Source organism: Pan paniscus, chromosome 10 (assembly GCF_029289425.2).
Source record: "Pan paniscus chromosome 10, NHGRI_mPanPan1-v2.0_pri, whole genome shotgun sequence".
Lineage (NCBI taxonomy): Eukaryota > Metazoa > Chordata > Mammalia > Primates > Hominidae > Pan > Pan paniscus.
The window spans coordinates 126,273,422-126,295,045 of record NC_073259.2 but is presented as its reverse complement, the minus strand read 5'-3'; the positions used below and the strand labels follow the sequence as shown (position 1 = coordinate 126,295,045).

The 21,624-nt window shown below is 40.3% G+C and overlaps 1 protein-coding gene across 6 annotated transcripts in view; it reads left to right on the top strand.

The window, feature by feature from the left end:
• TAOK3 (TAO kinase 3) overlaps nt 1-21,624 on the top strand; it is a 223,663-nt gene that overhangs the window by 144,763 nt on the left and 57,276 nt on the right. For all 6 annotated transcript variants that reach the window (XM_003832408.4, XM_008957798.4, XM_057299542.2 and 3 more), the window contains 2 exons: nt 14,743-14,836; nt 15,858-15,939. In XM_003832408.4, the coding sequence (XP_003832456.1) occupies nt 14,743-14,836; nt 15,858-15,939 (176 nt within the window). The remainder of the gene's footprint in view (nt 1-14,742; nt 14,837-15,857; nt 15,940-21,624) is intronic.

The following is a 21,624-nucleotide window of genomic DNA, read 5'->3' as shown; positions in this document are numbered from 1 at the left end:
TGAGATTGGCAAGAATTTCAAGTCCTTGAATAATAAATTTGGAGAAGCTGCTAAGGAAGCAAGAACTCCGTATGCATACACACTGGAAAATGTGTACAAGGGTGCAACTGTTTTTATAGTAGCCAGAAAAGGTAGAACTAGCCTAAATTCTTATCCAAAGGAGAATGTATAAATTATGGAATACTGTATCATAGTTAAGAATGAACTGGATCTACATGTATCATCATGGATAAATCTCAAAATCATAACATTGAATATTTGGTGAACAAATAAAATTGCAAAAGTACAAGTATGGTTTGATGCCAGTTATGAAAATTTTATAAGTTCTTTTATATATTGTTAAAACTATATATATACTGGCCAGGCGCAGTGGCTCACGCTTGTAATCCCAGCACTTTGGGAGGCCAAGGCAGATGGATCACCTGAGGTCAGGAGTTTGAGACCAGCCTGACCAACATGCCGAAACCCCATCTCTACTAAAAATACAAAAATTAGCTGGGCATAGTGGTGCATGCCTGTAATCCCAGCTACTTGGGAAGCTGAGACAGGAGAATTGCTTGAACCCAGAAGGCGGAGGTTGCAGTGAGCCAAGACTGTACCATTGCACACAGCTGGACGACAAGAGCAAAACTCCATCTCAAAAAAAAAAAGTATATATACTAATAAAACATAAGAATACAGTTGTAAAGATATAATTCTAGAACAGTAAACACTGGAGAAAGGAAGGCAAATAGAGCTGTATCTACTTTCTTATTTTTTTAGAAGAAAAAGGACCTGAAACAAATATGACAAGATTATAATAAATCTAAGTGATAGGTATCTGTTATAATATTCTAGAAAATTTTATACATTTTAAATATTGAATAATTGAACTTTTCAAAAATTAGAAGTAAATATATATTCCTTTGGGGGAACAAAACTACTCTGTGCATAGCATAGAGTTAGCAGTATGGAGTAAGTTTTAGAATTAGACACCCTGGATGTGAATCTTGGCTTTACCAGCACTTAGCTGGCAGGACCACCATGTGTGGCTGTAACATAATGCCATCAGGCATTCACATAGTCTAGGATGCAAATGATCCCTCCTGGGGCTGTGTAACGTATTGATTCTGGCTGTGTGATCGTGGATCATTTTGTCAACTTCCCTAATCCTCAGTTTCTCATCTAAGTAAAAATAACAATGGCTATATCATAGATATTTACAGGCTTCAATAAGATAACTTAGGTAAAGTATTTAACATAGTGCCTGGCATATAGCAAGTGCTCAGTAACAGTTAATTGTATTCATATATAGGATTGTTTTTTGTTTTTTGTAATTTATATTTTAGGCCATATAAAATTATGCTACTTTTAGAGGTCATAGTACCTTTAGGGTCATCACTGAGGAGTTGCTACGATGGTCTCAGTGTTATAAGTAAAATTTTGGTTTATTCTTATAAAATATTACTTATTTTATATTTTACTTATAACACTGAGATATTTTATATTTTATATATTTATATTTTATATATTTTATATATTTATATTTTATATATAAATTTATATTATAAAATTATAACATAATTTTATATTATATTAAAATATAAAAGTAATATTTTATAAAAATAAACCAAAATTTTACTTATAACACTGAGACCATCGTAGCAACACCTCAGTTACGATCTTTTAAAAGAATGTGCCACTTGTGTTGAATTTTACTGTTAGTGCCTACCCATTTTTTAACTAGTTTTTTCTTACCAAGTTTTTTCTTAACAAAAAAAACAAGTTTTTTCTTAACAAGTTTTTTTCTTACCAAAATCTTTCTGAAATTTGACATGGATTCTTCCCTTTCCAATCTTCTTCAATTGTACAAACTACATATACCCTTTTATGATGATTCAAGATCATCATCACATCAGATTTTGTACCGTGTACATGTAAATGACTAAAATGTCAACAGCAATTGACATTGGACACAAGTACAGACCCTAAGAGATACCTTAGTGCTTCCTCTCTTAAGACAGCCCCTTATATGTGCTTTCTGATTTTACCTTCTTATAAAAATGAATTGAAATACGTGTAACTACATGCTCTCTGTATCAGCCTTTGATTGCATTTTATAAAATGATTTACTGAATTAAAGGACAAAGTAGCCTTCTCCCAAATTGTCTAATCCTCTGTGACAGCTATTTCTGCAAATTGATAAGTGATAGTGTCAAATTGTGCTAAAGAGCATAGACTCTGCAGTCAGATAAACTTCAGTTCTTATTCTGCCATTTTGTAGTTGTCTGACTTTGGTCAAATTATCTCAAGTCTGTAAAAATTTTTTTTTTTTAGACGGAGTCTTGCTCTGTCACCAGGCTGGAGTGCAGTGGCACGATCTCGGCTCACTGCAACGTCTAGTTCCCGGGTTCAAGCGATTCTCCTGCCTCAGCCTCCCGAATAGCTGGTACTACAGGCACCTGCCACCACGCCCAGCTAATTTTTTTTTGAGACGGAGTCTCGCTCTGTCGCCCAGGCTGGAGTGCAGTGGCGCAATCTCAGCTCACTGCAAGCTCCGCCTCCCGGGTTCACACCATTCTGCTGCCTCAGCCTCCTGAGTAGCTGGGACTACAGGCGCCCGCCACCACGCCTGGCTAATGTTTTTGTATTTTCAGTAGAGACGGGGTTTCACCGTGTTAGCCAGGATGGTCTCGATCTCCTGACCTTGTGATCTGCCCGCCTCGGCCTCCCAAAGTGCTGGGATTACAGGCGTGAGCCACCGCACCGAGCCTAATTTTTGTATTTTTAGTAGAGACGGAGTTTTACCTTGTTGGCCAGGCTAGTCTCAAACTCCTGATCTCAAATGATCCACCCACCTTGGCCTCCCAAAGTGTTGGGATTATAGGCGCAAGCCATCATGCCGGCCCATTTTAACATCTCTTTAACACTAGGAAGCAACATGGTAAAATGCATTGAAAGTTGAAATTGCTGAGAGAGTAAATGGTGTTAAATGTTCCTACAATAAAAAAAAAAATAGTAACTATATGAGGCGATGGACAGATTGTGATTAATCAATGTATATGAACATCAAAACATCACATTGTACACCTTAAATATATACAATTTTGTCAAAAACAAGGAAATAACTTTTTTAAAGTAGGAGGTATTTTATAGGCAACAGCCTCTTATAGTTGGCAGCATTTTTTCTGTTATACATATTATAAAATAGTGGTGAATATTTAATAGTAGTACACCTACAGTCAATGACATCTCAGACTCAAAGAAATGTGATTGTAGATGGTCAGTAAATATTCACAAAATAAAATTATTACCAAGAACATTTAATTTCTCAGCAATTACTTGAAAATTATTATATCAGTAATGTAATAAGTCATACAAGTATCTCTTTGACAGCTTTACCATACATTTTCATCTCCCTAGCATTAATTTTGCTAATGGACATGTAAAAGAAGGGTATTTTTTTTTTTTTTACATGCAAGACGAAGGTTAAACTGTTTCAGATATTCCCTAAGCAATGATTTTGCTATTTTCTGTAGGTTTGGGGCATAATGAAATTCTAACTGTTAATACCAATAGTATATTTTTAAGTTGTATCTTTTTTTTTTTTTTTTTTTTTTTTTTTGAGACAGTCTCGCACTTGTCACCCAGGCTAGAGTGCAATGGCGCGATCTTGGCTCACTGCAACCTCCATCCCCTGGACTCAAGTGATTCTCCTGCCTCAGCCTCCCAAGTAGATGGGATTACAGGCACCCACCACCACGCCCGGCTAATTTTTATATTTTTAGTAGAGACAGAATTTCACCATGTTACCCAGGCTGGTCTCAACCTTCTGATCTCAGGTGATCCACCCACCTCAGCCTCCCAAAGTGCTGGGATTACAGGCATGAGCCACCTTGCCCAGCCCAAGTTGTACTTTTAACATCGAAATTACATGGAAAGCTGTGGATAGTCCTGTTCCCTTTTGTTCTGATATCTCTCTCTTACATAATAGCTTGTTATCCCCTTTCTTTATGGTGTCTGTCTCTTCTATAATAGTATATATTTTTTTAAAAAACACCCTAATCTAGAAGTTGAATTGCTGGGATGGCATCAAAAAGCAGGATGATGATAATGTTACTGACACTGTCCTTCTTTCCTAAAGATCAAACTTTACAGCTCCTAAGTGTTTAATCCTGTTTTATAAATTATCTTTGGGTAAATTGATCTCCTGTTGAAAGAACTAGTTAAAACTCTTGGAGGTTGAAATTGTCCAGTCACCAGATATTTTATTTTTCAGGATTATATTCAGGAGAAGTTAATCTTGGTTCTCTTCTGTTTAAACTACAGGCATTTAGTTCACCAACAAAGGTTATGGTAGAAACTGGCAAATAGTCTGTCGGCACTGTCAGGGAATGGATTGTGTCCAGAAATAAGTACTCCAGGAAAGAACAAAACACAAACATAAATGTTATAGATTCTCTGCCTGGAATTTTCTTCTTATACATTAGCCCCTTATAGTTTATCTGTTAATAAATGAATACCATGATCGTTGTTGGGGAGAAGGGGTTATATTTAGTCTTCTAAAGTTTTTCTTTTCATTTTGAAATTCTAGTGCTATCTACCTTAAAATGTACAGAGTTATTGAAGAGATACCATGGCCTAGTAAAAAGAACACAGGCCTTGGAGTCTCATAGGATTGGGTTGAAATTTCAGCGTAAACACTATGTGATTTGGTTTTGTTACTTAGCTTAGCTGAACCTCAGTTTCTTCAGTTGGGAAACTGGAAAAATAATACCTATCTTGACAAGCTATTTTGAGAATTATGAATAACATATGTAACATGCCTAAGGCAGTGAGTGCCTGGCATATAGTAGGAATTCAGTAAATGGTAGCGATTATTTTGTTATCATTAGTTATTATGGTTTTCAACCATATTTGTTCATAAGAAACCTTATGGGCTGGGCTTGGCCACTCATGCCTATAATTCCAGCACTATGGGAGGCCAAAGTGGGCAGATCGCTTGAGGTCAGGAGTTCTAGAGCAGCCTGGCCAACATGGCAAAACCCTGTCTCTATTAAAAATGCAAAAATTAGGTGTAGTGGCACACACCTGTAGTCCCAGCTACTTGGGAGGCTGATGCATGGGAATTGCTCGAACCCAGGAGGCAGAGGTTGCAGTGAGCCAAGATTGTACCACTGCACTCCAGCCTGGGAGACAAAGAGAGACTCTGTCTCAAAAAAAAAAAAAAAAAAAAAAAAATGCCGGGTGCGGTGGCTCACACCTGTAATCCCAACACTTTGGGAGGCCGAGGTGGGTGAGTCACGAGGTCAGGAGATCGAGACCATCCTGGCTAACATGGTGAAACCCCGTCTCTACTAAAAATACAAAAAATTAGCCAGACGTGGTGCCGGGCGCCTGTAGTCCCAGCTACTCAGGAGGCTGAGGCAGGAGAATGGGGTGAACCGGGGAGGCAGAGATTGCAGCGAGCCAAGATCACGCCATTGTACTCCAGCCTGGGCGACAGAGCGAGACTCTGCCTCAAAAATGGCCAGGCGTGGTGGCTCACGCTTGTAATCCCAGCACTTTGGGAGGCCAAGGCGGGCGGATCACGAGGTTAGGAGATCGAGACCACAGTGAAACCCCCTCTCTACTAAAAATACAAAAAAATTAGCCGGGCGTGGTGGCGGGCACCTGTAGTCCCAGCTACTCGGAGAGGCTGAGGCAGGAGAATGGCATGAACCTGGGAGGCAGAGCTTGCAGTGAGCCGAGATCACGCCGCTGCACTCCAGCCTAGGCGACAGTGCGAGACTCCGTCTCAAGAAAAAAAAAAAAAAGAAAGAAAGAAAGAAAGAAAAGAACCCTTATACCTTTTCAGGTAGTGTTTATCTAAAGATAGGCGTACTCTTTCATTTTCCTTAGTAAAATTAAGCCCAGTAGACACTCTGATTTATTTTATTTTGTTTTTTACATTTTTTTATTTCAATAGCTTTTGTAGTGCAGGTGTTTTTTTGTTTACATGGATGAATTATATAGTGGCGAATTCTGAGATTTTAGTGCACTTGTCACCTGAGTAGTGTACATTGTACCCAATACGTAGTCTTTTATCCCACACCCCCTCCTACCCTTCCTCTTCTGAGTCTCCAAAGTCCATTAGATTCCTCTGTATGCCTTTGTGTATTCATAGCTTAGCACCCACTTATAAGTGAGAATATAATGCTGTTTGGTTTTCCAATCCTGAGTTACTTCTCTTAGAATAATTGCCTCCAGCTCCATTCAAGTTACTGAGAAAGACATTATTTCATTACTTTTTCTGTCTGAGTAGTACTCCATGGTGTATATATACCACATTTTCTTTCTTTTTTTTTTTTTTTTCGAGAGGGAGTCTCACTCCGTCGCCAGGCTGGAGTACAGTGGCATGATCTTAGCTCACTGCAACCGCCACCTCCCAGGTTCAAGCAATTCTCCTGCCTCAGCCTCCCAAGTAGCTGGGACTACAGGCACGTGCCACCACACCCAGCTAATTTTTGTATTTTTAGTAGAGACGGGGTTTCACCCTGTTAGCAAGGATGATCTCGATCTCTTGACCTCGTGATCCTCCGACCTTGGCCTCCCAAAGTGCTGGGATTATAGGCGTGACTCACCATGCCTGGCCACCACATTTTCTTTATTTACTCCTTGGTCAGTGGACACTTAGGTTCATTCTATATCTTTCCGTTTGTAAATTGGGCTGTGATAAACATACATGTAGGCACTCTAATTTAGTTTACTCTTTACCAAGCAGAGCAGTATCCAGAAACTTGATCAAACTGACCTTCCTGAACCTTGATCTTACATGACAGAGATTGATCATACACAGAAACTTGATCTTTGTCTCTAAGTTAAAGGGAAACTACTGTTTTTTCTTTTAATGTAGCTAGCTCAACGTTTGTATGCTTCTACCTTTTTCCTTTCATTCAAGAATATATGTATTCTGCCGGGCGCAGTGGCTCACGCCTGTAATCCCAGCACTTTAGGAGGCCGAGGCGGGCAGATCATGAGGTCAGGAGATCAAGAACATCCTGGCTAACACAGTGAAACCCCGTCTCTACTAAAAATACAAAAAATTAGCCGGGTGTGGTGGCGGGCACCTGTAGTCCCAGCTACTCGGGAGACTGAGGCAGGAGAATGGCGTGAACCTGGGAGGCAGAGCTTGCAGTGAGCTGAGATCGCACCACTGCACTCTAGCCTGGATGACAGAGCAAGACTCTGTCTCAAAAAAAAAAAAAAAAAGATTATATGTATTCCGTATCACAAGGTGACTTCTTCAGAAGCGTTCCCAATTCCTATTCTGCTGCATATGTAGAAGAAGCTTTATTCAAACTACTATATTTTGCTGGACACGGTGGCTCATGCCTATAATCCCAGCACTTTGTACTTTGGGAGGCCAAGGCAGGTGGTTCACCTGAGGTCAGGAGTTTGAGACCAGCCACCTGGCCAACATGGAGAAACCCTATCTCTACTAAAAATACAAAAATTAGCTGGGCACAGTGGCATGTGCCTGTAATCCCAGCTACTCGGGAGGCTGAGGCAGGAGAATCTCTTGAGCCTGGGAGGCGGAGGTTACAGTGAGCCCAGATCATGCCTCTTCACTCCAGCCTTCGCTACAGAGCAAGACTCTGTCTCAAAAAAAGAAAAAAAAAAGAAAAGAAAACTGCTATATTCTACAATAAGTATTGACAAACTTTCTGTGAGGGACCAGATAATAAGCATTTTAGGCTTTGGAAGCTATCTAATGTCTATCATAACTACTCAACTTTGCCGCTGGAGGATGAAAGCAGTCATAGACAATACATTAATGAACAGGCATGGCTGTGTTCCAATAAACTTACAAAAGCAGGCTGATAGCTGAATTTGGCCCGTGGGCCATAGTTTGCCAGCCCTTGCTCTGTAGTATTCTGGCTCAGCAGTGAGCCTTGTCACCATTGCTCAGAGGATTTATTTATTACATCTAGCAAAGACTTGAACATAGATGAGATCACTTGAAGCTAATACTCAGAGAATGCTTCCCAGACTATAGAGCTGTTCTATGGTTAGAGTACCTTTAGTCATGTGCTTCTCTATTAAAATTATTTCTTCTACCATTACATGGTCAGCCATCTTTTCTGCTTGTTCCTGGGCAGAGTGCTTGCTACTTATAGGCCTTCTCTTTGCTGCTTCAAATCCAAGCCACTGCCTTTTATTGAACTGAGTTTTCTTTGTGTTTTTGTTCTTTCATCCTTTTCTTTTCAAATTTGTTTTTCTCTTGCTTCAGTCTCCTTTCCCTTCTGTTTCACTGTTTCTCCTATGCAATTCAGTGTTCTGAGAAGCTGAGATTGTTTTTTTTTAACCTTTTGCCAGTAAGTGGGAGGGTTCTGGTCCTTCTAATAGTGAATGAAGCCATCAAATAGTATCTGTCATGAGCCCCGAGACTTAGTGTCTTCTCAGTCATTTTTGTAATTTTGTAATTACTTACTGAACAAAGATTCTTTGTTTGTTGACAGAGTTTATTCTGTGCTTTAATTTCCCTCACCTTCATTTATTTATTTAAAAGTATTAGGGGCCACCTGCTGTGTACCAGGTACTGTTCTCAGCACTGAGAATGCAGAGATGAACATGATAGATGTTGTTCCTGCCCTCGTGAAGTTTAGCAAAGAAGACACACATTAAATAAAGAACTAGGCTAGGCACAGTGGCTCATGCCTCTAATCCCAGCACTTTGGGAGGCTAAGGTGGGAGGATCGCCTGAGCCTGGGAGTTTGAGACAAGCTTGGGCAATATAATGAGACCTCATCTCTACGAAAACCTTAAAAAAATTAGCCAAGCATGGTGACGTGTGCCTGTAGCTGCGGCTACTAGGGAGGGTGAGGTAGAAGGATGGCTTGAATGAGAAAGAGAGAGGGAGGAAAGGAAGGAAGGGGGGAGGGTTGGAGAGAGGGAGGAAGGAAGGAAGGAAGAAAATAATTATGCAAATAAGCCAGGCATGGTCGCTCATGCCTATAATCCCAGCACTTTGGGAGGTTGGGGCGGGCAGATCGCTTGAGCCCAGGAGTTTGAGACCAGCCTAGGCAACATGGCAAAACCCCATCTCTAAAAAAAAAAAAAAAAAAAAAAAAGCCAAAAAAGTAGCTGGACTTAATGGCACATGCCTATAATCCCAGCTACTCAGGAGACAGAAGTGGGAACATCACCTGAGCCCAGGAGGTCAAGGCTGCAGTGAGCTGAGATGCACTCCCTCCAGCCTGGGTGACAGAGTAAGACCCTGTCTCAAAAAAATTACACAAATAATTAGGGCTGTGATATGTGGAAGAAAGCAAAAAATATAATTTGCAATGACAAAATCTAATAGGAGACCTAGTCTGAGAGGTCAGGGAAGGTTTCCCTGAGGAAGTGATTATAAACACATAATGAATCCTGAATACATACTTATTAAATTCATGTAGAAATGAAATTATATTTGAGATGAAACCTGAAAGGATTGTCGAGAATTAGCCTGTAATACTAGCACTTTGGGAGGCTAAGGGAGGAGGATCACTTGAGCCCATGAGTTTGAGGTTGCAATGAGCTGATCACGCCACTGCACTCCAGCCTGGGCAACAGAGCAAGACCCCGACACACACACACATACACAAAAAGATGTACCCAGATAAAGTTTAGGGAGTAAAAGGGAGAGGGGTGTCCAGACCAAGAAAACAGCATTTGTGAAAAACACCGAGCTTGGTTCTTTGAGTGAAGCACACGTAAAGCATGAGAGAGGGAAAAATAGGTTACTTCTCAGAATCGGGCTCTGGAAGTAGCCAGTCCCATGATAATGAAGTCCAAGAGACTATGTTTAAGGATTTGGACTTTGGCCTAAGAATGATAGGAAGCCATTGATGGTTACGTGATGAGTTCCTAGTTCCATGTGGTTTTATTTATTTAGTTATTTATTTATGAGACAAGGTCTCACTCTGTCACCCAGGCTGGAGTGCAGTGGTGTGATCTCGGCTCACTGCAACCTCCACCTCCCAGTTCAAGTGATTCTCCTGCCTCAGCCTCCCAAGTAGCTGGGATTACAGGCACAAGCCACCACGGCCTGGCTAATTTTGTATTTTTAGTAGAGACGGGGTTTCACCATGTTGGCCAGGCTTCCACGTGGTTTTAAATACGGTTGGTCCTCCAAATCTGTGGGTTCCACATCCATGAATTCAATCAGCCACAGATCAGAAATATTCAGGAAAAAAAAAGGAGGGTTGAGTCTTTATAGGAAATTGTTTAGGAAATAATGACAAGAAAATGTCTATACAAGTCTGAACATGTATAGACTTTTTTTCTTCTCATTATTTTCTAAACAATGCAGTATAACTATTTACATAGCATTTACATTATACTAGATATCATAAGTAATCTAGAGATGATTTAAAGTATACAGACAGAAGGATGTGTGCAGGTTACATGCAAATACTATGCCATTTTATATAAGAAACTTGAGATCCATGGATTTTGGTATATGCAGGGGGGAACGGGAACCAGTCCCCCACAGATACCTAGGGATGACTGTACTTGAAGTTGCCAGAAAGCAAGCTCTGCAAACTTTCTAAAATCTGCCCCCTGAAAAATAAACCCAAACCAGATTTTTTTAATCTTTTGCATTTGAAACAGATATAAATCCATTCGACCACACAGCAACTTCCAAATTTCCACTTGTTAACACTTCATATCACTGTAATACCAGTATCTGTTTGGTAAGTATAAAGTATCCTATTGAGAGGTCAATAAAAAATACTTGGGAGGCCAAGGCGGATGGATCACAAGGTCAGGAAATCGAGACCATCCTGGCTAATATGGTGAAACCCCGTCTCTACTAAAAATACAAAAAAATTAGCGAGGCGTGGTGGCATGCCGCCTGTAGTCCCAGCTACTCGGGAGGCTGAGGCAGAAGAATCACTTGAACCTGGAGGCAGAGGTTGCAGTGAGCCTAGATCACGCCACTGCACTCCACCCTGGTGACAAAGCGAGACTCCGTCTCAAAAAAAAAAAAGTGTGTATGTATATATATATACATATATATATGTATATATATATATGTATACACACACACATACATACATACATAAATATACATATATACATAAAATACATATATATACATAAAATTAACTGTCTATATATAGAGAGAGACTACTATATTTCATTTTTTTAATTTATTTTTTATTTTTGAGATGGAGTCTCACTCCATCACTCAGGCTGGAGTGCAGTGGCATGATCTCAGCTCATTGCAACCTCCGCCTCCCGGGTTCAAGTGATTTTCCTCTCAGCCTCCCAAGTAGCTGGGATTACAGGCGCATGCCACCAGGCCTAGCTAACTTTTGTATTTTTAGTAGAGACAGGGTTTTACCATGTTGGCCAGGCTGGTCTTGAACTCCTGACCTCAGGTGATCTGCCTGCTTAGTCTCCCAAAGTTCTGGGATTATAGGCATGAGCCACCATGCCTGGCCTAGACTACTGTATTTCAGAGGTACAGAAATCACTTAATCAAGACTATAAGATGCCCCTCCAAAATATAACAAATGAATAGGTATAGTTGTCATCTGCTTAAGTGCTACTAAATGACTTAAAGTTTACTACTTTTCAACCTTGTCCATTCTGGTTTCTTGTTTTGTGTTTTAACTACTCTGGCTGTGTACAAATTTTTCCTTCTGTGAGTGAAAATGTCTTTTCTATAACTTCACCTCTTAGCCTTGTTCTGTTTTTTGAACTGCATAGAATAAGCCCGATTTGTCATTTTAGAAGTGGTTAATAGAAGAAGAGCCTTTACCTAAAAACTAAGGTGCTCTGATGAAACTAGAGATCAGATTATGAATTAGAAAGTGAGACTATATAAAAAATCCATTAGGGTAAGCACAGTAGAAAGAGATAGTGATTTATCTTCTTCTTCTCTTCCTTTTCTTTTTCTTTTTTTTTTTTTTTTTTTTGAGATGGAGTCTCACTCTGACGCCCAGGCTGGAGTGCAGTGGCACGATCTCGGCTCACTGCAGGCTCCGCCTCCTGGGTTCACGCCATTCTCCTGCCTCAGCCTCCCAAGTAGCTGGAACTACAGGTGCCCGCCACCACGCCTGGCTAATTTTTTTGTATTTTTAGTAGAGACAGGGTTTCACCGTGTTAGCCAGGATGGTCTCGATCTCCTGACCTCGTGATCCACCCACCTCAGCCTCCCAAAGTGCTGGAATTACAGGCGTGAGCCACCGTGCCCGGCCTGATAGTGATTTATCTTCTATTCCATAACAACTAATAAATACCATAAAATTCACTGTACTCAGAACTAGAGCCTTGCTTCTTTCCTTTGATCCACAAATGGAACCCCTAATATGTGAATCACATTTTATTACAAATTCTGGGGGAATAAGTAAAAGAAAAAGAATATTCAGGTTATAAGATCTTGTGCTCTTAGAGCTTATGATTTCTTCTGAGAGAAAAGATTTGTATGATGATGTAGATATGATAGGTGAGCACATGCCAAATGACCAGTATGCCAAGGGAGAGTTGGAGGAGTTCCAATAAAGAGATCATGGTGGGCTGGGGAGGAGTAAATCCTCTACCAGGAAATACCTGGCCAGATACAGTGCATCATGCCTATACTCCCAGCACTTTGGGAGGCTGAGGCAGGAGGATAGCTTGAGCCCACAAGTTCAAGACCAGCCTGGTTTAAGATGGGGTCTCACTCTGTTGCCCAGGCTGGAGTGCAGGGGCCGATCTCAGCCCACTGCAACCTCCACCTCCTGGGTTCAAGTGATTCTTCTGCCTCAACCTCCCAAGTAGGTGGGATTACAGGCTTGTGCCAACATGCCCGGTTAATTTTGTATTTTTAGTAGAGACAATTTTCACCATGTTGCCCAGGCTGGTCTGGAACTCCTGGCCTCAGGTGATCTGCCGGCCTCAGCCTCCCAAAGTGTTGGGATTATAGGTGTCAGCCAACACGCCCAGCCTCTATACAAAAAAAAAAATTGTTTAAATTAGTCCAGCGTGGTGGCACACACCTGTAGTCTCAGCTACTCAAGAGGTTGAGGATCTCATGAGCCTGAAAGGTCAAGGCTATTGTGAGCCATGATTGTGCCACTGCACTCCAGCCTGGGCAACAGGGCAAGTCCTCATCTCAAAAAATAAATAATTAAAAAATAAATGCCTGACTCACTGAGTTTCTCTTTAGAGTGGGATGGACCAGACTTTATTTATAATTTGTAGTTCTCTTCCTCCTTTCCATTTCTCTCTCTACTGTCACCCCTAGCAATTATTTGGCCTGAATCAGGCATCAGACAGTATTTACTGAATATAATTGGCTTATCTCCCATGCTCTGTTAGTGATTTTTGTTGTTGTTGTTGTTCTTTTGAGACAGAGTCTCACTCTGTCACCCAGGCTTGGGTACAGTGGCGCGATCTCGGCTTACTGCAAGCTCTGCCTCTCGGGTTCATGCCATTCTCCTGCCTCAGCCTCCCGAGTAGCTGGGACTACAGGTGCCTGCCACCATGCCCAGCTAATTTTTTTGTATTTCTTTTTTTTTTTTTTTTTTTTGTAGAGATGGGGTTTCACCGTGTTAGCCAGGATGGTCTCGATCTCCTGATCTCGTGATCCACCCGCCTCGGCCTCCCAAAGTGCTGGGATTACAGGCGTGAGCCACCGCGCCCGGCCATTTTGTTAGTGATGTTTAAGATGTTTCATTATGGGACTGGGCGCAGTGGCTCACGCCTGTAATCCCAGCACTTTTGGAGGCCAAGACGGGTGGATCACGAGGTCAGGAGTTCGAGACCAGCCTGGCCAATATAAGGAAACCCCCTCTCTACTAAAAATACAAAAATTAGGCCGGGCGCAGTGGCTCATGCCTGTAATCCCAGCACTTTGGGAGGCTGAGGTGGGTGGATCACCTGAGGCTGGGAGTTCAAGACCAGCCTGACCAACGTGGAGAAACCCCATCTCTACTAAAAATACAAAATTAGCCGGGCATGGTGGCTCATGCCTGTAATCTCAGCTACTCAGGAGGCTGAGGCAGGAGAATTGCTTGAACCTGGGAGGCAGAGGTTGTAGTGAGCTGGGATCGTTCCATTGCACTCCAGCCTGGGCAACAAGAGCGAAACTCCATCTCAAAAAAAAAAAAAGAAAGAAAGAAATTAGCCATGCACGATGTCAGGCACCTGTAGTCCCAGCTACTCAGGAGGCTGAGGCAGGAGAATCACTTGAACCCAGGAGGCAGAGGTTGCAGATCGTGCCACTGTACTCCAGCCTGGGCGACAGAGCAAGACTCCGTCACACACACACACAAAAAAGTTGCATTTTATAGTAATCTTTTTTCCTTATTCTATGTTTCTTTGCTTTCTGAATTTTTTAAGTGAATATGAATTTTTTTCTTTTTCTTTTTCACCAAATACCCAGACTTCAAGGAGAGAATATATATTTTTGAGCTAAAACGCACATGCAAAGATCTTCACACCTATTGTGGGAAAATATGCAAAAGCCAATTTTTTGAAGCTATGTGAAAAAAAGAAAAAAACTTTTCTTTCACTCTTTTGAAATGAGTTCTGTTAGGAGCTTTGCCAATGTACATTTAATGTCCGGCAGCTTCTTCTGAATGGCTATCTTGGGCCAACCTTAGAGATTAAAATAAGTGGATTATGTGGCATGATGACAGTAATGAGCTATTGATTTAGCCGCAAAGCTTTGCTCATAGTTTCTTATTTCTCTGTCTGCCTGGTTTCCTTCAAGAACTACTTTATTGTGTTTCTTTCCTCTTCCAGCGGAACGGAAGCCCCCCCTTTTCAACATGAATGCAATGAGTGCCTTATATCACATTGCCCAGAATGACTCCCCAACGTTACAGTCTAATGAATGGTAAGACTCTGCTATCATTTTAAATCTCTAAGAAAATCACCGTATGTATTTGACATTTTTATTACATTACATTTTAAATATCTGACCTAGAAAGCATTTCTTTCCTTCACTGTGTGTTGTTACAAGTGACACTGATGCCTCACAAGCATCAACTGTCTACACATGCACACATGCATAGATTTACTTATTTTTGCCTTCACCATGGCTTGCACTGTGTTCTTAATGTGTCTAGTAACCGAAATCCTGCAGGGAACATGCCCTGCTACCCTCCTAACAAGTCTATTGTCCCAGGTCATGATGGTCTTGTATTGATCATCTCAGCTGATATCACTTCTCAGCAGAGATAAGGGGCCCTCTATGATGTCATTATTTCTCCAGTTGTCTTTATTTTTTTTAAACTATATGTACACTTAAATGTGTTGAGACAGAGCATACATTATCTATTCAGATACAGTGTTCCTTGCTGAAAAGTATGACATTTTTATAACTATTTGGGCCACAAGAGTTATTTTAAAAGGGGCAATATTAAAGAAGAATGGATAAAATGGAACTTTTAAGATAGGAAGAATTTTTGTTCAGGAAGCCTACTCCTGGGTTCTCCATCCCTCATGCTTCAAATTTTACTACTTTGTTATAGATTGTGAGTGGTAGAGGAATTAACAATTGGTAATTAAGAATATAGAGTTGAGACTATGAGAATTGTTGTCTTTGGAGAGAAAAATGTATATAAAACTTTTATTTAAACATAGTATTTTTGTTTTCTGATGTATATTATGATTTGACCTTCCTTATATATTAAGATGTATTAATATGTTGACTAACTTGAAACTTGTCCTCACTCATTATCCAAAAGAATTTTAGATATCGTAACTTGAAAATGCTCCAGTTCTCCTGATATTCCAAAGCATTTTTTTTAAATCTCCTTAAATGCAAAATTTTCCCTTGAATGAAAATTGTTTTAAGTAATCAGTGTGCTCTACAGACCCTGAGTTTATTTTCTTTTGTGTATTTGCACACACAGGACAGACTCCTTTAGGAGATTTGTTGATTACTGCTTGCAGAAAATACCTCAGGAAAGGCCAACATCAGCAGAACTATTAAGGGTAATTTTTCAAATTTATATTTGAGGAGGGGGATTTAAAGTCATGTTATAGTGGAATATAATAAATCATTCCTGTGGCAGCTCATCATGACAAAGTGGTTTAGGACGTGCTGCCTTGTCATTTATCCTGAGATAAGTAGCTAGGCATAGAAATAGCAAGATTATTGCAACGTTATGTGCTATGTATTCCCTGTGGATAGTTTTTTCCCTATCTTTTCTATTTTTTCCCCTCCCTCCCTGTTCCTTTTTTGCCTTATAACAAATAATATTTCTCCTCCTTGCTCTAGTCATCATTGTGATATTCCTGGGCCTAACATCTGCATAAACATTAATCCAGTGGTCTCAGGACAGAGCTGGCCGGTGGTTCAAACACCAACTCTGGGATTTTCAGTTAGGTTGTTGCCAAATCCTCAGGCAGTGAAGGTATATGATAACTATATAGAGTAGACATTTACATAGTATTATGACATGTTAGTGATAAGAGTATCGTGTTAACCACATTTATTTGATTTAACTATCACCAAGCATCTCTTTTCATGTAATATTTTACTGTAGACTTTATACATAGGCAGTGTGTTGCATCAATATCAGCGTAGTATGTGGAAATCTTTTACAGTAGAAGTGTTTTCTTTTATTTGGCGCACAATAGTCCAAATTTCTTTAATCCTTCTTTTGCATGTTTGTTTTTCAACCCTTTCTGTTTCTTCCATCTCTAGAATGGCTGGCTTTTACTGTATAGCAGTTCTGTTTGTTCGTTTTTAAGAAAAACTCAGAAGAGTTGTATTGCCTCAATTTGTAAAGCTTAAAAATGTTTGCCTTTATAATTTAAGAACACCTTGGCTAGGTGACAAGTAAGTTTTTACTTCTTGTGAGCGGTAGGCCACAGGAGTATGGTAAGAGAAGCAACAGGACAAAGAGCTTGATCTTGTTCTCCTTTGTTGTGGAGCCCTTACGTGTTTTAAACATGAACTACTTAGCAACAATTCCATGTTTCTTTAGGGGAAAATAGCAACCAGAACAAAACACCAGAAACACACGATAATATCTTTATTACCTTGAAGTACACAAAGATCTTAAAAACAAACAAACAAAAAACCAAGACATAAAAATTACTAACATAAAAGGGGAAAAAATGTGGAGCTGGGTATGGTGGCTCACGCCTATAATCCCAGCATCTCAGGAGGCTGAGGCAGGAGGATCACATGAGCCCAGGATTTTGAGGTTATAGTGAGGTATGATTGTGCCACTGCACTCCAGCCTGGACAATAGAGTGAAAATACCATCTCTTTAAAAAAAAAAAAAAAAAAAAGGAAAATATGAATAAATTTGGGCGATGTTAAAAGTTAAGGGTTACAGACAATAAAAGGATATAAAAAGCAAATGGGTAGAGGTAAAGAAAAAAATGGAAGAGAAAAAACGTAACAGTTTAAAAAATCATATTATAAGCAACGAACATGTAGTAAACCAACCCATTTGGTTGGTTTACTTAAGGAAATAAAATAGAATTAAGTGCAAAAAATAAAACTTCTAAAGATGAATATAAAGAAAATGATACATTTGGAAGACACAGGAGATCTAATATATGCCAACCTATTATTCCTGAAAAAGAAAACAAAACACATGGAGGAGAAGATTTTTAAAGATATCCTTGAAGAAAACTTTTCTGGAAATGTTTGGATCTTCCTTTGATTTGATTCCATCTTGATTTGATGGACCAAATCAAATGGGCCAACTATTTATTCAACAAATATTTACTGATTGTCTGCTGGGTGTCAAGTACTATTCTAAGCGCAGAGAATACAGTAGTACACAATAAAAACATAGTGCCTGCCCTTGTGAAACTTACAAGAAGGAGTAAGAAATAAATAAGTAGGCCGGGCGTGGTGGCTCATGCCCGTAATCCCAGCACTTTGGGAGGCCAAGGTGGGAGGATCAGGAGGTCACCAGTTCGAGACCAGCCTGGCCAACATGGCGAAACCCTGTCTCTACTAAAAATACAAAAATTAGCCGGGCATGGTGGCAGGCACCTATATTCCCAGCTACTCAGGAGGCTAAGGCAGGAGAATCACTTGAAACTGGAAGGCGGAGGTTACAGTGAGCCAAGATAGCACCACTGCTCTCCAGCCGGGGCAACAGAGCGACACTAGGTCTCAAAAAAAAAAGAAAAAAAGAAAAAAGAAAAGAAATAAATATATGTTACAGTGCCAGTTGATGTTAAGTGTTGTGCAGAAAAATAAATTAGACAAGCATCAAGATTGACAGGTGCTGCTATTTTAGGTAAGGAGAAGGCCGTTCGAGGAGGTAACATTTAAGCAGATCCATGCATGAAGAGGGGGACCATGAAACTGATCTTCATTGATCAGTAAATCATATCCTGGTGAAGTCCCTGAACTCTAGGAATAAAGAAAGATTCATACAAGCAGACTGAAAAAGTTTATTTTGGGGTGGAAAAACCAACTGGCTCCAGACCTACCTCTTCAGGAACAGTCAAAGCCAGAAAACAATAGAACAGTGTTTGCAGAGTTCTAAGGGAAATAAAATATAAGCCAGGAATTGTGAGCCAGCCAAGATGTTCTTAAATTATAAAGGCAGCTGACATCTTCGAGCCCCACACATTTAGGCAATGCAGCCTTTCGGCGCTTTCCTTTTAAAAATTGCTCAATAACAGAATCTAGCCAATATAGAGATGAAGCAAAAAGAAGAAAAAGAGGGAGGAAGGCAAGCAGGAAGAATGAATGAGGGACTGGAGAAACTGGTAAAAGGGCTGATGGTAAATATTGAATTTAAAGAGGCCCCTCCCCAAATACTTATTTATTTATTTTGCATGGCTAAAGAAGCTGTATGTTCTTCATTTTAAATAGGTCTCACAAATTTCCAAAAGGAAAAATACAGTAGAAGGTACAACCTGGGGCTGGGCACAGTGCCTTACACCTGTAATCCCAGCACTTTGGAATGCTGAGGCGGGCAGATCACTTGAACCTAGGTGTTCAAGACCAGCCTGGACATGACAAAACCCCATCTCTACAAAAATTAGCCAGGTGCAGTGGCATGCGCCTTTAGTCCCAGCTGCTTCGGAGGCTCAAGGAGGAGAATCACTTGAGCCTGGGAGGCAGAGGTTGCAGTGAGCCGAGATCCTGCCATTGCACTTCAGCCTGGGTGATGGGAGTAAAACCCTGTCTCAAAAAAAAAAAAAAAAGAAGAAGAAGAAGAGCCGGGTGCAATGGCTCACACCTATAATCCCAGCACTTTAGGAGGCCAAAGCAGGCAGATCACCTGAGGCTAGAAGTTCAAGACCAGCCTGGCCAACATGCAGAAACCCCATTTCTACTAAAAATATAAGTATTAGCCAGGCATGGTGGTTCACACCTGTAGTCCCAGCTAATCGAGTGGCTGAGGCAGGAGAATCGCTTGATCAACTAGGAGGTTGCAGTGAGCCGAGATTGTGCCCCTGCACTCCAGCCTGGGCAACAGCAAGACTCTGTCTCAAAAAATAATAAGAGAAGGTAGAACATGAAAAAGAAATCTCCCTCCCATTTCAGGCCCCCTCACTAGCAACCACTGCACCTATTTTGTACCTCTCCTTCTAGTGATATTTTATGCATATAAAAGTAAATGTTGTTTTTATTTTTGCACAAATGACAGCAAACCATAAAAACCGTTCCACCCTGATTTTTCTTTTTGCTTTACAGTGTGCTTAGGATATTGTTTTGTATTACTACATGCAAAGCTACCTCATTCTTTTTAATGGCTCCATAATATTCTCAGATGGACCATAATTTGTTTAACCAACACATTTAGGATGTTTCCAATCTTTTGCTGTTACAAACTGTGCTGCAATGAATATCTTTGTGTATATGGCATTTTGTCCCTGTATAAGAATATCTAAAGAATAAATTCTGGCCGGGCACGGTGGCTCATGCCTGTAATCCCAGCACTTTGTGGGGCCAAGGTGGGCAGATCACAAGGTCAGGAGTTCAAGACCAGCCTGGCCAAAATAGTGAAACCCCATCTCTCCTAAAAATACAAAAATTAGCTGGGCATGGTGGCATGCATCGATAATCCCAGCTACTCGGGAAGCTGAGGCAGGAGAATCACTTGAACCCGGAAGGCGAAGTTTGCAGTGAGCCGAGATCGTGCCACTGCACTCCAGCCTGGGCAACAGAGCAAGACTCCATCTCAAAAAAATAAATAAATAAAAATAAAATAAAGAAATTCCTAGAAGTGGGATTGCTCATCAATGTGGATTTTAAATTTAGATAGATATTGCCCATTTGTCCTTCAAAGCAGTTGCACCAATTTATAGTCCCACCGTGAAAGTATGAAGACTGATACTTTTTGAACTTTGTCAGATCAGTGAAAACTTTTCTCACTATAGTTTTAATTGCTGTTTCACATTATGGGAGATGTTGAACATCTCTCTCATAAGTTGAAAAGCCATTTGTATTTCCTTTTTAATTTATAGTAGATCTTGGATTTTTTTTCCTATTTCTCTCTTGACATTCTTCATGCTGATGTTTTGTGGAAAGGAGGTGGGGAGAGTTATGCAAAAATTTGTTACAAGGAGTGAGGTAAAAATCTACCTTTTTTCCCCCAGTTAAGCTATCTACTTACTCCCAGATATTTTTCAATAATACATCTTTTCCTTGCATTTTTGCCCTGACATTAAAACATCACTTTCACACTTAATCCATTTAAATAAACAACTGAGGTAAAATTATTGAAATGGTTAAAGGACAGATGTAAATGTTAGAAACATTTGCAATGTAAAAATAATGTAATTAGAAAAATCTAAGGGCAGGAAAAACGTATGCATACTAATTTCCTTATCTTTCCAAGTAGATGGACAATAACATTTCTTAAAATATGTAGGACAAAAGAACTAAAGTAACTTCAATCTCGTAAAGCCTTTAATAAGTTTTTTTTTAACTTTAGAGGATCTTTTAGGAACAGATAACTCTTTTGGTGAAGAAATTACAACTAAAGTTAAGCAATTGTTTTATTTTTTCATTTGTGCATGTGTGTGTGTGTGTGTGTGTGACAGAGTCTCGCGCCGTTGCCCAGCCTGGAGTGCAGTGGCGCGATCTCGTCTCACTGCAACCTTCGCCTCCTGAGATTCTCCCTAGCAATTCTCCTGCCCCAGCCTCCTGAGCAGCTGGGATTACAGGCACATGCCACCATGTCTGGCTAGTTTTTCTATTTTTAGTGGACACAGGGTTTCACCCTGTTGGCCAGGCTGGTCTCAAACTCCTGACCTCAAGTAATCCACCTGCCTCAGCCTCCCAAAGTGCTGGGATTACAGGCATGAGCCACCGCACACAGCCTATGCAATCGTTTTAATTCAGTCTCTTCTAATCCTGTTAAATTCAAATATACCTTAATTAAATCGATTATACATAAAATTAGCTTGTATAATAAGATTCCCATGTAAAATGATTTCTAGTTATTCATTGTTCTGAGAGAAAGAAAGGGATATGTCTAAAATGATATTCTGTAACTTAATATTTATGTATTTATTTCGAGATGGTAGAATTTCGGGTGATTTTCTTTCTTTTTTTTTTTTTTTTCTGAGACGGAGTTTCGCTTTTGTTGCCCAGGCTGGAGTGCAATGGCACGATCTCGGCTCACGGCAACCTCTGCCTCCCTGGTTCAAGCGATTCTCCTGCCTCGCCCTCCCTAGTAGCTGGGA